The 16,127-nt window shown below is 43.3% G+C and overlaps 1 protein-coding gene across 1 annotated transcript in view; it reads right to left on the reverse strand.

Annotated features, from left to right (window-relative positions):
* Nucleotides 1–16,127, reverse strand: part of CLASP1 (cytoplasmic linker associated protein 1) — a gene marked incomplete at its 5' end in the record, with an annotated part of 89,311 nt that overhangs the window by 1,848 nt on the left and 71,336 nt on the right. The window contains 4 exons of the mRNA XM_010185606.1: nucleotides 2,686–2,892; nucleotides 12,980–13,108; nucleotides 14,786–14,976; nucleotides 15,730–15,976. Of these exons, the coding sequence (XP_010183908.1) occupies nucleotides 2,686–2,892; nucleotides 12,980–13,108; nucleotides 14,786–14,976; nucleotides 15,730–15,976 (774 nt within the window). The remainder of the gene's footprint in view (nucleotides 1–2,685; nucleotides 2,893–12,979; nucleotides 13,109–14,785; nucleotides 14,977–15,729; nucleotides 15,977–16,127) is intronic.

Here is a 16,127-nt window from a genome sequence, read left to right on the forward strand (position 1 = left end):
GACTCAAGTATACACACTCCTCTGTGCAGTTCAGATGACCATACATTATCCTAGATGGTCAGGAGTCTCTCCTGACCCTGATCTAACCCAAAGGAAACTAATTCTGCTCCTGAGAGGACAGTTACAGATAGAGATTAATTTTGCAGCAAAACAGTCTGACGGTTTGATCACTCTCAACATGAAAACCAGAATCCTGTTTTGTGAACACTACCCAAATACCTCTTTGGGCAGAATAGCTCTATCTGAGCTTTAGAAACTGCAAAAGCTAGAGTCATCGTGGATGTTTTCCAACACTTTAAACACACTGGGCTTAAACACTGTAACAGTGTTACACACATGTGCTAGTCCATTAGATGAACTGCCTCTGTAAGCTACAGCTTTTTAATTACCTATCAGGTAGGAAATACCACAGAAAAAAAAACTTGTTGAAAGCTCTATGTAGGTGTGCCGCTTCCCTGGCAGTTTCAGCAGAGCTCAAACTAGCCACCAGGTCACTCAGCAGCTGGTGACATCAGTCCTGTACTCAGGCAATAATTCATCACTAAGCAGCCATCCCAGGAGAAATTGGACATCACTGCCTCAGCCTGCGGGACGCTGGCTCCTCTGGATGCAGGGTGACCTCTGCCGGGAAAGCGGGAGGAGGGATGTGGTGCGACCAGGGCTGCCGGGCTGACGTTCTAGCTGCAGGACCAAACCACAGCCCAAATGACAGTCTGCAATCCCAAGGAGGGCTGAACTAGAAAAGCAAGAGACCTAGGTGTGCTCAGAGAAACATCAAGCTGTTGATGACTGAGGTGGAAAAAAGGCTGAGCCCACACCCACAGCAGACGAGCATCCATGCAGACACAGCCCACTGCTGAGAGAATCGCTGGGACACAAAGCAATGTGGGTCTCAACACAAAGGCCTCTGAACTCATCAGATGCATCTGTTTGCCCTCAAGCTTCCCTATGGGCCTGGCATTTTGCTTATGTGTGCATCCTAAGTTGTTCTCGTCAGGGCAGGCAGGTCCGTGCAGTGCAGATGCCTGACGGGCCTGAGTCCTGGTGGGATCTGGGCTGGTAGAGCTTGCTCCACATGTGCCCACAGGACCACCACCACATCTCTGCATCCACCAACTTCCTTGCAAGGCAGCAACTGCCTTCTGCATTTAATAAAACAGCCCAACAGTTAGAGTATTTGCTTGGGAGATGACACAGGTTCAAAGCTCTCTTCAGCCTGAGGGTGCAGAGATGCGGCACGTGGGAGAGTGTCCCACAGCTCAGCTCCATTTTCCCTCATCATAAGGAAACCAGAGCAAGCAGCATGACTCCCCAGCCAAACCCTGGTCTTGCATGAAGATCCCCATCTGCTCACGGGAATCCCAATCCAGGTTGCTGAACTGCACACTTGTGTTCACATTGCTGCCATCTGACACTCCTCGCCTACTCAACACTCTGCCAGTGCCCCTGGCATGGTAAACAAGCACATGGGTGATTCCCTCCACACACAGTACTGCAGACAGAAGGATCCCAAAATACGTCTCAAACATGAGTAGGTTTCTTTGATCCCTATGAGTTCCTAAGGTGAGGAAATATCACTGGCAGCTCCAAGATGAAAAATGGCAAACTAGGCTCCGAAACAAGGCCCATTTTAAGACATGGTAGCAATTTAATAAAATAACTGCATTTTTAAAGGCATGCTGCTGCCCAGCTTTTCTGGTGCACTGAATCTACACAGTCCAGATTGTCATTGCCAAAACTTTTTTTACAACAAAAGTTTAAATCAATACAGAATTGTGTGATTCCCAGAGGCTGAGATTTAAGAAAAGAATTGCAACAGCTGACACTACAAAGTTGGGACAAATGCTAGGATGCACAAGGAGAATTTCTGACTTTGCTCTCGTCCTTCCAACTTTTTATGCTCACAATGAGGAGGCTTCTTTATTCCAGTTCTCCACTGAAGTCCTACTCACCCAACCATGTCTCTCCTTCCACACTGAGGGATTTGCTCCTGCTGCAATCTCTTCCCAGTAAACACATGTGCATCCTCTCTCCTCCCTCACTGCTACCTCTCCTTATTTCCTTCTTGCTGGTAGCCTCATCCCAGCTGCTGGCACTGTCAGCTGCTTGTGCTGGGGCACAGGAGACACCACCACTACAGCCAGCACTGAAAACTAAATTCACAATGTAAGACCAGGCCTTGGCACTGGCAAAAACACAGCTCCCCACCCAGCCTGAGAGGGTTATGAAAGAGGCTGGATGAAAACAGCAAGTAGTTTGGTCCTGATTTCAGAGAGGAAAGGACTAGCCTGCCTACTGGGATTCAAATTCAAGTGCAAAGTAAAATCAAAGCACAGAACAGCTCAGCAGAATTAGAGGAGACTGCAAGATGTATTGCTTGCAAGCTACTGAGACAAAGTAAGATGTGGCTAACTCCTATGCTCAAATTTATCACATGGCTGCTACTGGCTTATTTAGGAGTCAAGCCAAGGCATGTAATTGTGGAACATACACACAGGAATCCTAGTTTCCTTTTCCTTAACATTAACACCATCAAAAGCTCAAATATAAAAGTTTAGAGGTATTAAAACTTAAATTTACCGAAATCTGGCCCCAGAGGGTCCATCATTCTCTTGTGAGACAGACCTCACAAATTACTCAATGCTGGTTTGTGCTCAGGAATATTTGTGACAAGGGATTCTGTACCTGTAACAACCCAGGAATGATATCAGGAAGGAGCTGATGCAATGATTCCTTGGAAATCCTCTCAATGACCTTTGTCTGCATTTTGATGGCAGCCAAGTTAATTGGATAATCTGCGGTCTGAATGATGGGGCAAAGCACCTTGATGCATTGCTCAGGGTGGATGGAACTTGCCAGGGTGGAAGCAGCTTCTTCAGCAGCTCTGACGACCTGGCAAGAAAGCAAAATCTTATGTTAATGAGGTCAAATGTCACATCTAAAACCACTGGTGCATACTAGGAATGACTGCCAGGAAATGCTTGGGGATGTTCATTAGGAAGCTCTGTGGAGAGGTGGCTGGCTCCAAGAACTCACACCCTTCACCTCCAGTGACATCTTTGTTCCAGCCAGGGGTAAGAAGTTCATCCTGCCTAATGTAATTGTGTCAAAGATGGGGCTAGTTTGAAAGAGTCACCTGTCACCCAAGACAGGTAGGCACTCCCATCCCAGAAGTGAGAGGACGACATTTTTGGCAAAAGCACAGTCTAGACAAGACAGCCCAGCACCCTGTACACCATCCAAATCTTAACAGTGTTCCATCCTGGGGAAAACGAATGACACCGTTGCACCTTTTAGTATTTATCTCACCTGCCGAGTGCTTGGGTGCCCAAGCTGGGACACCTATGCCTACACAGATGTGTCCTGCCATTTCCCAGCTAAACCATGCTGTAACCAAACCCAGGCTACAGACACGAAGAGGCTTTAGAGTGTCCCTGACCAGGCAGCTGTGCTCTCAGCACACCTAACCCATTAACACAGCACTGGGATCACCATAAAACACAGGAGGAACAAGTGGAAACAGTGATAGCACACACCTTTTGCAACTAGCCCATACTGTAAAGCAGTCACACAAAACAAGTGAGATCCCAAATTCGGTTCCACTCTTAGCCTGAGGGAAGGCAAATGCACAGCTTTCACACCCTTCCCCAGCAGATAGGGCAGCTAGCTGAAAGAGGAAAGACCCAATTATGGTCTCTCCTCCCATGAGAGTTTACTCATTTTACATTCTGCAGTAATTGGGTAAAGAAACAGGATGGGAAGGCAGGTTTTTTTTCAAGTGTCTGGGCTAATCACCAGGCAACAAAATTAAGCTTTCTCATGGCTGCACCCTTCACGGCCCCAAATCACACACTCTTCGCTCCCCACATTCTTGTTTCAGTACAAAACATGGAGGATGCTTTTGCTCATCTTTTCTCACTCCCCTCTTCTCAGGGCTTACTTTTAAGGGAGGATAAATCATGAGTGGACAGAGATGCCCCAGTGGACAGACTTAAATCCAACGTCTCTACTCTAAGAAAGAAGCATTCACAAATCCTCACACTTAGGATCTCCCAGCTAAGCCCCAGGCAGCCCCTAATTGAGCCCAGGGGTGCTAATGCAGCCTTTGAAGGCACCCCCCTCTTTCTTGCCTGTGTGGGAAGCTCAGACGCCCAGTACCAGTTCTCCAATCTACCCTAAGCTGAACTAGTTGGGGTTGTCTGAAGTCGATACTTCAAAACCAGCACTAGGAAATTTGTCCCAGGCAATCCACAAAAAAGCAAATAAATCAAAACCACAGGTTTCCCATCACTCGGTCTGAAGCCAAAACTGCTGGATTCTCCTTCTTCCACACGCTGTCATGGTATCAAACTCTGGGATTTCTATTTGACTAAGGCAACCTATGGACTCTATCAAAGCCTTAAAAGAAGGTGAGCTTTCATTACTTTTAACTACCTACTGTGGACAATGCACGAATTAGGAGTATTTGGAAGTCTGTCTCCATCATTACTAGGACAAGAATGCCTCCCTGCCTGGACAATAAAACATTTTCCAGAAAGGATTAATTGATTTTTAACATAGCAGCAGTGAATAGTGATCAGAAAAATATCATCTCCATCTGCAAAGTCTGCTTCACTCACAGTTCTAGCATCATGGCCACGCCACTGTCATTCATTTTCCACTCATGCTGACAGCTACCTCCCTGAAACAGGAATGGCTACGAGACACTTGAATACCCAGGAAATAACAAAACTCATCCATTTGGCTCTTGCCATCCTCTAAAGCAAACCCAACAGTGAAAGTGATTTCAGATACTTCACATAGCACAAACACTGTGTGCAGGCAAGGTAACAAGCAAGATGGTGAAGTAGATCTGAGACCTTGCAAATTCCTCTTCAGTTTCACACATGAGGTGCATAGAAGTTAATATCTCTCCATGTAAGCCAGTCCTAGCTTAGAAGGAAGCACTATGTAATTTTGCCAGGAACAGAGAGAAACACCCGAGTACTTATGGGAAACCTAATGCCATGCTTTGGTACCACAGCGTTGAATTGCTGGAGTGAATGAAGTCAGGAGCTCGCAGGAGGTCTCCTTCAAAGAAATTAACTTCTTGGCACTGCAGTTTCTGACATCGGCTTTCCCAGTGTTGAAATACTGCTACCATCAAGCTTTCCACAAACAATGCAGTGGACTTAGAGAGCCCAGATATCTTGTAATCAACAATGCTCACAAGCAAGTCACTAGCTAAAAAAACCCCACTAAATATAACTATTTGGACACAGGCTGCTTGGGATTTTGATTTGCAACAACTCCAAATACTGTTAATGTTTTCACAGGCACTCTGAGAAAGAAAAGTTTGAGTATTTCACAACTTAATTAGAAAAAAAAAATTAACCTTAAATCCTCCTGGAATCTACTTGATAAGAAAGTAGCAATATTTTAGTAGGCACCCACAGTCAGACTATGATTTCAGACACACTACTGTAAACTTTAAACAGTACTGCAGTAGGTAAAACATTCAATGAGTAATTCTATCAGCATTTCAGCTCCACATCTTGTGTGTATAAAGTCTACCATGCACATTAAGTTGCAGGTATGAGACAAAACCTTTTTTAAAAAGAGTGTTACCAATTCCAAAGACAAGGGGTTAAAATACAGCTGAAATTTTTCACAAAGCAAACCAGAGATAAAGTATCAACAAAGGTCACACGTATTTTGCACATCATAAGGTCAGCAAGAAAAGTTATGAAGGTGCAGGATTTACTCATGCCCCTGCAAGTCCTCCTTCCAGCAAAGCTGCCCATTTCTAGCAAGGATCTGGCACGTTTGCACAGAAGTCAGGTACTTCACACCCCTTCTCCCTGAAGCGCCTTCCCTCTGGAGACAGATGGACATATTGCACGTGTGCAGCAGGCTTCCCACCGGTGTTAGCTTGTAAATGTGACAACACCAGGGAGACTTCCAAGAGCACATCTGGCAGACAGCATCTGCATCTAAGCCACACTTCGGCAAACCCCTTAAGTGCATGTTTAACTTTAATAACATGCTGAAGTCTCACTAACGTCAATGGGATTCAAGCGTGTATTTACATGCTTGCTTGAATCAGAGCCTCTGCAGGTAACCAGCTCCTGGCTCCCTTGGAAAGGGCTGGCAGGGGACAGGGTGCAGGGAGGGGTAGGGCAATACCAGTTGAGAGTGAGCCAAAAGGACAAGCTCATCCCCACCAGCACAGAAAGCCAAATGCCACCATTCTGCAATGCAAGTACCAGCCCTGTCCAAAAGGTCTTTCCTTCCAGCTTTGGCACACTGAAACATTCAGCTACCCAGAACGACTCCATATCCTATGACGGAAAGCACATCCCTGAATACTCTTGAGTCCCGCTCACCTACTAATGCCAGAGAAATCAGCAGCATTCCCACACAGAAGGAATCAAAAGATATGAACTGTCAGGTCATTTGGCAACAAGAGCATGCAATTATAGCAGTTTAGCAAAGACATTTTGCCATGAGGCACAACATTTGTGTCTTGCAAATTATACATACCATACAGTATCAAAAAATCAAACATCTCTTTTTTTTAAACAGGGCTTTAACCTGACCAGCAGAGTGAAGCAACCTTAAAAGGAGTGGAAGAAGTTAGCAAACAGCATCAAGCAACAGGTCTTCCTCCCATCTTTGGAGATCAAAAGATACACACTGGGAAGTGACAGGAATGGCTCATGTTAAACAGCAGACACCACAAGAGGTAGTGATTATATAAATAGCTTTAAACGCAAGAAAAAGAAAGGGTGCTGTTTACTACATGCTGGTAGCTCATTGTCACAAGAGGATTAAAAATTAGACAGGTTTACTGAGGAAAAAACAAAGGCCAAAACACAGAGAGGCAGGCAGAACCATTAAGCATGGGAAGGCTGTAAGCTTCAGACTGCTGGAAGGAGGAAAGGTATGCTCAGGGAAGCATCACTGCATGCTTGCTTCTTGCTAGTCACTGTCGGGGAGGGTATCAAGTAAAGCAAATTTTTTGCTTGACCTAATATAATTATACTTGAGTCATCAAATGATTATGGTAGTCAAAAGAAGCAAGTTCAAAAGGGTGGCTATGAAGCAAGATGTGCAAGGCCAGAAAAAGCCTGCAGTGTTTTAAAAGCATAGACACTAAGCTGTGTGTAAGGTATGTCACAAACATGATTTTACCTCCCAGTAAAAACTTAAGAGCAAACCATTGCTTGAACTGGATAGTTCAATATCATTCAACACAGGGCAGATAGCCCAGGCATGCAGATCTAGAAGATAGCACTTTGGCTTAAAGAAGCAGGTTTTTCTCCTTTCCAAGTGTTTACCTTACATTCTACACACTAGAGACTAGATTCAGCCTGACTTCTGCTGGCAGAACATAAGCTGTGTTTTTGCTGGTGTGTTCCTTGAAAGGCATCTGTGGTGCATTAAGACCTTTCCAGTGAGCCTCCCAAAAGAGAGAAATGGTTATACTTCCACCTAGTTTGCTTTAGGGAAGGAACCATATTGACATGCATGAAGCCAGACAGGTGTAGCACACAGGTAGGCTGTTTACCTCTGACAATGTCTTCCTTAATGCTATAAAGGAGCAAGTGTCAAAATAACAGGTTAGACGGTCCCAGGAATATGCACACGAAATGCTTTCTGATTTCAATGAGAGGGATACACTGATGTCCAGTATTAGGAACAGCGTGACCAAGACAGCCACCTGTCACAGATCTTCTTTTAGAAGCACACTGCCATCATCGACGTTCTACAAACTTTGGATGACAACTCCCACTGGTTTACCTGGTTCACAACACACTGCAGCCATAGGATCTTGTTCACTTAAGACAGCCAGAACCAAGACTCCAACTCTTCTGCATTATTTCTCCTGATCAGCTAGTACTCAGTGTATTACAGGTGTTGCTTGCTGCCTGCCGGCTGCAGCAAGCAGTTGGTCTGTGATAATCTGCTCTTGGTCAATATGTAGCAGCTTTCGAAAGGGTTTTGATGGTTTCATTTCTGGTTCGAAGAGACACAAACTACTGGCAAATAAGGAAAGGAAAAATCTATGTCCCGACTCGCCTAAGGCAGAATGTGTCAGGTTCACAAGCTACACAAAGCATCAGTACAACATGCTGGGATCTCAGCAGAGCACCACCTGTACACCAAGATGAGTACTTTGCCACAACTGCTAGTTGCACCACCTCTGCAGAAAGTCATAGAGGATGAGGCAATGTAGATAAAACTCCACTTAAAACTCAGAGGCCTTCCACACTATTGTGAAACAAGGAGTGCCAGAGAAGTTTATTAAGCAGAAGAACAAGGTTTTGCTTTGGGGCTTCCAAGGCACGCAGCTGGTTTTGAGCCAATTTTTGCCATCTAGAGGTGGTTACTTAATGCCTGCATAATCTAAGCTGGAGGGGATGGAGGCTTACCAACACCTAGCCAGGCAAACTCCCATCCCTGAAGGCTTTATAGTCTGATCCAGACAGGAACAAACAATTAAGAACTTGGTTTCAAAGCAGGAAGTGGACTCAGCAACAGGGAGTGCTAAGCAGATGAAAAAACAATGTGATTTTTATAAGGGATTTAGAGGAGATGAAGTAGATTAGACTGCTGCTCCTGTGCACTAAATATTTGAAATGTGTTGGGAATTAGAAAAAGCACATAAACATACACTATGAAAGGCCAACAGCTGCCAAGCTGCAGCACTTGGCAGCTTCCAGCATGGACTATATAGCACTTAACCTGACTGTGATCACTTAATGCTTTTCTTCTTTACTAAGCTGCATTTTGCAGAAACCTATATCGATCACACCATCATCAGAGAACAGTTGCAAATCATCTTGTAAATGTCAGAGACCAGTCTAAAAGCACCTCAGCAAAGTAGTGACAAATATCTACAGTTAATGGATAGCTGTGATTTTTTTTGTATTCACCTTCTTTTAGAGGTTTACAACAAAGAATGTTACATCCCAATTGTGTTTATGGACATTCTGGATAATAAAAGACTAAAATTAGGTATCTACGACATGGCACAATATCCTTTTCTTACACATAGAAAATACTCATCAGCTGCGCTTAGCTGCAGGGAATTAGCTATCCTATGATTTTCACTTTGTAACCATTTCCAAAGATAATGAACTATTTGTGTTTTAATATACCCAAAAATTTATACTCATTTTGCTGGTACGAATCTGAAGCAATGTCATATCAATGGTATTGGGTCAGCCAGCAGCATCTCTCCTTAGTTATGGGTGAGTAACTACACTGGAACAAATGAGTTAATATTAACTAATTGGCAACAGAAAGATGGTTCTCTTCCAAGTAACTCTAAACAAAGTGATAAAAATCAACGAGATTTAATACCATCCACAATTTCAATTACATTCTAATGTTCCAAAAGTAAATGAAAGGCATTATATGTCAATCCCCATAAATATTTACAGTTATGACTTAGGCAGCCTTGACTCTTCACATCATCCCATGAAAGCACTGAATAGACTGTTACACTAAAAAAGTATAAAAACAGGCTGAAGTTAAAAAATGCAAACTAAACATGGATCCCAACTCAGAGTCTTCTAGTCTATAGCCTAGGGTTACGTTAATTTTGAACCTCCATTGAGGTCTGTGATTTGTCAATCTCCTGTGTATTGTGCTCACAACAAGGCACTATGGCATCCAACTCCACGTTGCAAGTTTTCCTCTCCTGTGCTGCTGGGAAGAGCCATGCTGCTCTGCTGATCCTAGACCTCGCCTTTAGCAACAGAAGGCAGAAGAGTTCGAGCCATGGCAAAGGTTCAACTGTCTAAAGACTTCAGCTTGGACACAGCCAGTTATCCAAGCATCCCAAGATATCCAACTATGCTAACGCTGCTTTGATACTTCCAGTTACATGATCTGGGCTAAAACCACAGATCTTTTTGCTTCAGACAATCTTTGACTAGATATCAGCACGCAAATGGAGGAGGTAGTAGTATTTGCTGGGTGCTGAGCACATTGGTTATAACGTATTTGATACCTCTGGGCCATACTGAACAGCAGCAATATCGGAATTTAGGAAGACAAATGAAGTGCCTCCATGTACAATGACTTCTTGGAGGTGGTACCTGAGATTAAGGGTTCTGTACTGTGCTCCTCTTCAAGCTCTTTCCTCTTTGCTTGTTCACTTTAGACTGATTCTCCATGCACCATAAATAACAAAAAAATTGGAAAAATAACTTGGGGCAATTAGCAGTCCCTGTGCTGGAGGGGAAAATCAGGTACGAAAGACTGAAGTAGATACAGCTTGCTCAGAATAGTCACTTTCTGCTGACTTATGCAGCCTGCTGCATGCTAAAAAATCTCAGACTATAAAGCCAGGATCAATCCTGTCTTCTACTACAAGGCAGAAGCAGCCCAGAAACACAGCAAACCGTGGAGTGACAGCCGATCAGGGCAGGACTGGCACAAGGATTAACACTTTCCTAACCAAATTATACAGCAGGTTTCCTTAAAATAGTTTTTACAGTACAGAGGAAGATACTCTTTCACGTAGTCTAAGGACAGTACACCACCGTCCTTAATATTGCTCTGATCTAGTGAAAAAGAAAACCATAGCACAGACCACTAAGATCTTCCCTTTCCTTCAGCTCTTCTTTGAAAGTGCCCTTCAATCACAAACTGGTGAATCTTCACTTCATCTCCTGCTCTGTGGGATCAAGTCAAAAGGGCAGCTCCTCCACCCTTCCTGGAGAGAGCAGTGCTGCAAAGTCAGCAGTGAGAGCGAGCTGGAGGGCCATCGTGCACTGGGAATTTGTGACCTTCTGGCCCAGGCCTACGAGTTTCACCAACTGAGCCCATGCTCAAATGGACTCTCAGTTAATTTTTCACAGACTTTTCTGAATCAGCAAGCCCCAGCTACAGGTAAAAATACTTAAACCATATCCCCAGGTATATCTTTAGCCTAGTTCATGCAGAGCGCCAAGTGCAGGTTGGGAAACTTTTCTTAACTTCATGAATGCTGATATTCTCAAACTACTGACAGACAGATGATGCCTTTCATGGGCTGCATCATGGTTCTGAGAGTCATGTTTACACAGGGATCAGAAAACACACATACAAAGAATGAAAAATCCAGAACTGGTGCCACCACTTAATACTGCTATGCACACACAACTGTTCAGCAACAGAGTGCGAAACGAGAATACACCTGCAGCATCCTGCTATGATAGCTGTCACACTTTGTCACTCATTGCAACAGTTGCAAACATGATCTTTTTTTTTTATATACTTGTAAAGTCACTGTGCAAAACCATCATAAATCAAAGGCATGCTACATACAGCACAAAAGCTACTTGCTGGTAGCAATACAGCTCAGAATTATTCTTCCATAAGGAAGTGCCAGAACTCACATCTCCTCATTCCTGGCTTGAACTTTACTTCCTTTGTAGCAAAGACTTAACTATTCTCTGCCTTTCCTCAGGAGGCACCCCATGCAAATCCCAAACAACCTTTCTATACCACAGGCACAAAGAACACAGTGTGGGGAGTAGAGAGGCGTGAAGTGTCATGTTTTCAACACTGGGCTTGATCTCTATAAAGCCCACCAGACCCACAGGGACAGCGAGTTCTGAGGGGCATTAAAAACAATGGCAGAGCCAATCTGGAAAGGTCCTGCTAGAAATGGCCGTTTTGAAAGACTCTCAGGAAAAAAAAATATAAAGGGCACTGAGTCAAGGTGAGCTGAGAAGTATGCAACCAGGAAAACTTGCCAATAAAAGGCACTCCTTCAGAACACAATGTTTTGTCTGACTGCTTTATCAGGAAATCAATTTACAACTGCTGCTTATTACTCTGAACGGAAAGTGACAGGAGTGGAAAGGCTTTAAATCAAGGAGAAGAAGAGAGGCAGAGTACAGCAGCCCTCATTCACTGAAGGATTAAACATTTTCTACTTTTGCATTTTAGAGAAATCCAGCCTCTTAGTTTCTTTCCCTCTGGGTGTTTTTTGTTTTGTTTTTTAAACAGCACAGGTTCTGCTACACACAGCTAACAACCTTGTGCCTGTTACGCAACGCTCTGGAGCAGTCTGATCCATATAATGATCTTCTTCATGGCCAGAGCTCTCCAGACAGAGATGCCTAAAATTACTAGTTTGTTGCAGAGAACAGTAGGCATCTTAGATTTCAAAGCAAGGACTACAGTAATAAAGCCATCACAGACATATAGTGAAATTCATGTGGCACTTTCCAAGGTTTCATTCCAACTTGCAACATGCACAAGGTAGATTAAAAGATCCAGCTTGGAAGTCAATCTACAAAGATTGACTTTAAATGTAATTTGAATTGATCTATTCCAAATGTTATCATCATGTCCCTTTCTTTTTTGTTTTACTCCAGAAGAATACTTTCAGTTTTACATACGAGTTCTCTCACAAAAGGAAAATGCAATTCATCCTTCCTTTTGCTTCTTTCTCTCCCCAGCTGCTTCGCAGCAGCATGGCCTCTGTCACCATTTTCTCCTGCTACTCACAAGTTCCCAGTTCTCCAGTGTGGCCCAAATTTCATCATTCAGTTTTCAAACACAATTCTGCTTGAACACGGTCTTTGTGTTCTCCAGCACATTTCCTATCCTTACCCATACAGCCAGAGGGAGCACAGTGTCCCCAGCATGCCCTGCAAAATTATTTATCCCAATTTGAGCTACTTGCACTTTTCTACTACAGGGGCTCAGCCTCTCCCAGAATAAGCAACAAAATCCTGGGAAGTTGCTGAACAGTGGCCTACAATTCCAAAAGCTCCCAACAGCTCCAAATCCACTTAAACAGTTTTGTCAGTCTCAATTTCTTCCCTCCCTGCTTCAGCATGAAAAAATCCTGTCTCTTCATGCTTGAGAGGCTTAATATCAGCTTGTTCAATCAGCTGGGTCAACACCATTGCCTGTTAAATCTCACAGCTCCTATATTTCTTCAGCAGGTCCATATCGTTTTCCCAGGAGCAGCACTGGAAGGCTCACTCACCTCCTTGTGGGAATCCTTGTGTGCTTCCAATGTTTTCATGATGGTCAGTTCTGCGTAGTTCTTGAACCTTGCTGGCTGGTTCCGTAAGATCTCCCTCAGGACTCGTAGCGCCAGGGCTCTTATCGAATGCTGTGTCAAGAGAAATCCACATTAGAAAAGGTCACTTCTCAAAACTATAGCTTGAAGTAAATTCTCATGGCTCCCTATGCCACTAGAAATCTTGTGTCACTCTACCAGCTCCAATACAGTGAGCAGTATAATCAATTTAGCTAAAATTCAGAACTGGTCTCCTTGCTTGCTTTTGCACAAAAATTCACGTAAAATGACTGTTGTCACAGATATAAGACGACCAGAATGACTCTACTTTGTTAAACTTCATACTCTTTTGGCAATGAAGTACAAATCTGTACCCAAAGCAACATGTCGGCATTACATGACTCTACAAAGAAGCTCAGATCATATTTGCTTTGCTCTTCCTCCTTTGCTTAGCTTTGCGGATATCTAACTGGGCTACATCCATGCAACAAAGCTGTTTCTCATGTACTAATGCACTAAAATCAACTCTCTTCCTGTAACTCCTATAGAAATTACTTTCAAGAACAGTCAGACATTGTAGTCAATGCTGACCTATGTCTTAATCCTTTATATCAAAAGATCATTAGCAGAAGGGATTTATAACACCTGCTTCGATTTCGTAACTGTTGTATTACGTCTTTGGCCTGTGGCCACTTCAAATAGATTCTATCATTTCAGCAGAGCAATACTTACTTTACTCAGTTCTTAAAGCATGTCTTGTGCTACTGCATGAATTTTGAAAATGAATAGCAAAATTCACATGCACTTAGATAAACCATATCTTCTGACACGTGTGTGATGATGCTATGATTGAACGTGCAGGACTAGAGCAGCTCATGCTTATACTATGGATGACAACTGAGAAAATACCAGCCACCTACACTGCTTCAGAAGTTTCTGAGAGCGTGTCATATATTTTACAAGCATTATAAGAAATACAATGGATACTGAATCAGATGAAACTAAAAGCAAGACTTGTGAGTGCTTTGGTGCTTTGAAGCCTAAATATTGAAACATTCAGATGGAGCATGGCTTTGGCATGAAGGCACAGCAGGGTGCTGACCCTTTACCAAGTATCACTGTGCCACAAGCTGAAAAAATAGCCCCAAGTGGAAAAAGTGTCCATCGAGCCTGTAAATTACCACTTTGATCAACTATCAAATATAAACCTATAATAAGAACACAGCTTTTTTAATACTTCAAAACAAGATCCCCCATAAAAGCAGTTTGTTCTTGATGACATTCTGGAAGAGACAGAGACCCACTCCATGTGATCTAATAGCTTGGTTCTTTAAACCACACAGAGGAGGAAAAAAAAAATCTATTCCAGGTTACCTTTTTTGTCCTTTCTTGGGAATGGTTATGATATAGTTAAGGGTTTGTAACTTCATCCTAACTTGGAAGAGAACAACTTTTGAAATCTTGACAGTTTTCAAACAAGATTAGAAGATAACTCCTCTGATTTGAACTAAACTTCCTAGTTATTTGTTACTAACACTCTGGAAGGAGGAGAAAAACTGGGACACTTCAGAGTAGCTTAAAATTCATCACTGAATATGCTGAAAATGAAAGCAGAGCCGCCAACCTTCAAAAGAAAACATAAGCAGTGCAGCATCACTGAGGAGAAGCTGCACAAACACAGTGGGTTTCATTTCAACCAGTGTGGAGGAACTATCACTCCAGATGAAGCCATGCACAGGAGAATTAAGACAAAAAAAATCTACATCTCACATCTTTGTCTCCAAGCGTTTCCAGCAGCAAGAGCAGAATGGTTTTGAAATGTTCCTCCCAAACTCCAAGATTATCTTCCCTGGTGATCTTTAGCAGTTCCAGGAGAGCTCCTTTCCGCTCCTCCACCCGCTCGTTGTGGTTGGAAAGCTCTTTCAGAAGATCAGCCACCAAATCTGAATGGTCAATGGGTACTTCTAGGACAAATGGCAGCAAATCATTTGGGGAAACAGAAAAAGATCAAAGATGCCAAGATCACTAACCCTCTACAGAACAAAGTGCACCTAACAAAGGGTCCCTCAAAAATGCATCAAGTCCCAGGTGTCCTCAGTCAAGCAGGCAAGGGAATCCAATTAGTCCATAATTTTGCCGGAGTCCATGACACAGCTTATGAATCTGCACATGACTTCTAACGAACCAGGAAGAGATGACAACTGAATTTCATCCAGTTACCATAATTACTTCTACAAGAAGAGAACTGCCAGTTTTTCCCAGGCACACACACCCAAAACGAGCAATCACACGTATGACCTTTAGATCACAGCACAGTGACTCACCAGTGCACTGCAAAAGAATACAGCTAACATACAGCATCACTTAAGTGAAATGTTCAGTAACAACAAGCTACTGAGTGAGATTTTTCAGTCAAAAATTGGAAGGTCAACAAAGCAGTGTTACTACAGATACCTTCCAGACTCTTAAGTGAATAGTTTGAGGGAAACTCCAGGCAAAGAAAAATTCAAATTGCAGTATAACATTTTCTCAGTAACCACAGATCAGGTTCTGCTGGTACATGAGAACACAGTACATATCAAGCCTCAACTGAGGTGCAAAGTAATACACAACAGAAGCACGGGCAGGCATGTATCTGAAAGCACTACCCACACACAAATATACCAGAAACAGAGCAAGCTGCCTGCAGTTTTATGAGCTACACTGATACAAACCATCTCTAAGCTGATCCATGTCATCATCGAACACTGCTTCCTTCAGGGCAGTCTTGTCATAAGTGTTAATTGTGTCAGTGTAAGGATAGGGGTTATATTCTCGAGCACGTGGCCCTGAAAAGGCGCGGGGAGGCTGGGTGTTAAGTAGGGAGGTTTTGTTATCCAGAGCCATCCTTCCGCCTTCCACAACGTCACTGCCTCCACGGACATCACTGGTAGGCACAGCGAGGCCACCATCTCGAGACACCTGAGGGATCAAACAGGCAGAAAAGATATGAGACTACTCAAATTCTGTGGAAACTGTAGCTTTTTTGAGGGTTCACCCATCAATAAGAAGCAGCATAAATAAAATTGGTTACACGCACACATTTGAGTAAGACTTAAATTACCATCTCTTT

Source organism: Mesitornis unicolor, unplaced genomic scaffold (genome assembly GCF_000695765.1).
Source record: "Mesitornis unicolor isolate BGI_N332 unplaced genomic scaffold, ASM69576v1 scaffold24495, whole genome shotgun sequence".
Lineage (NCBI taxonomy): Eukaryota > Metazoa > Chordata > Aves > Mesitornithiformes > Mesitornithidae > Mesitornis > Mesitornis unicolor.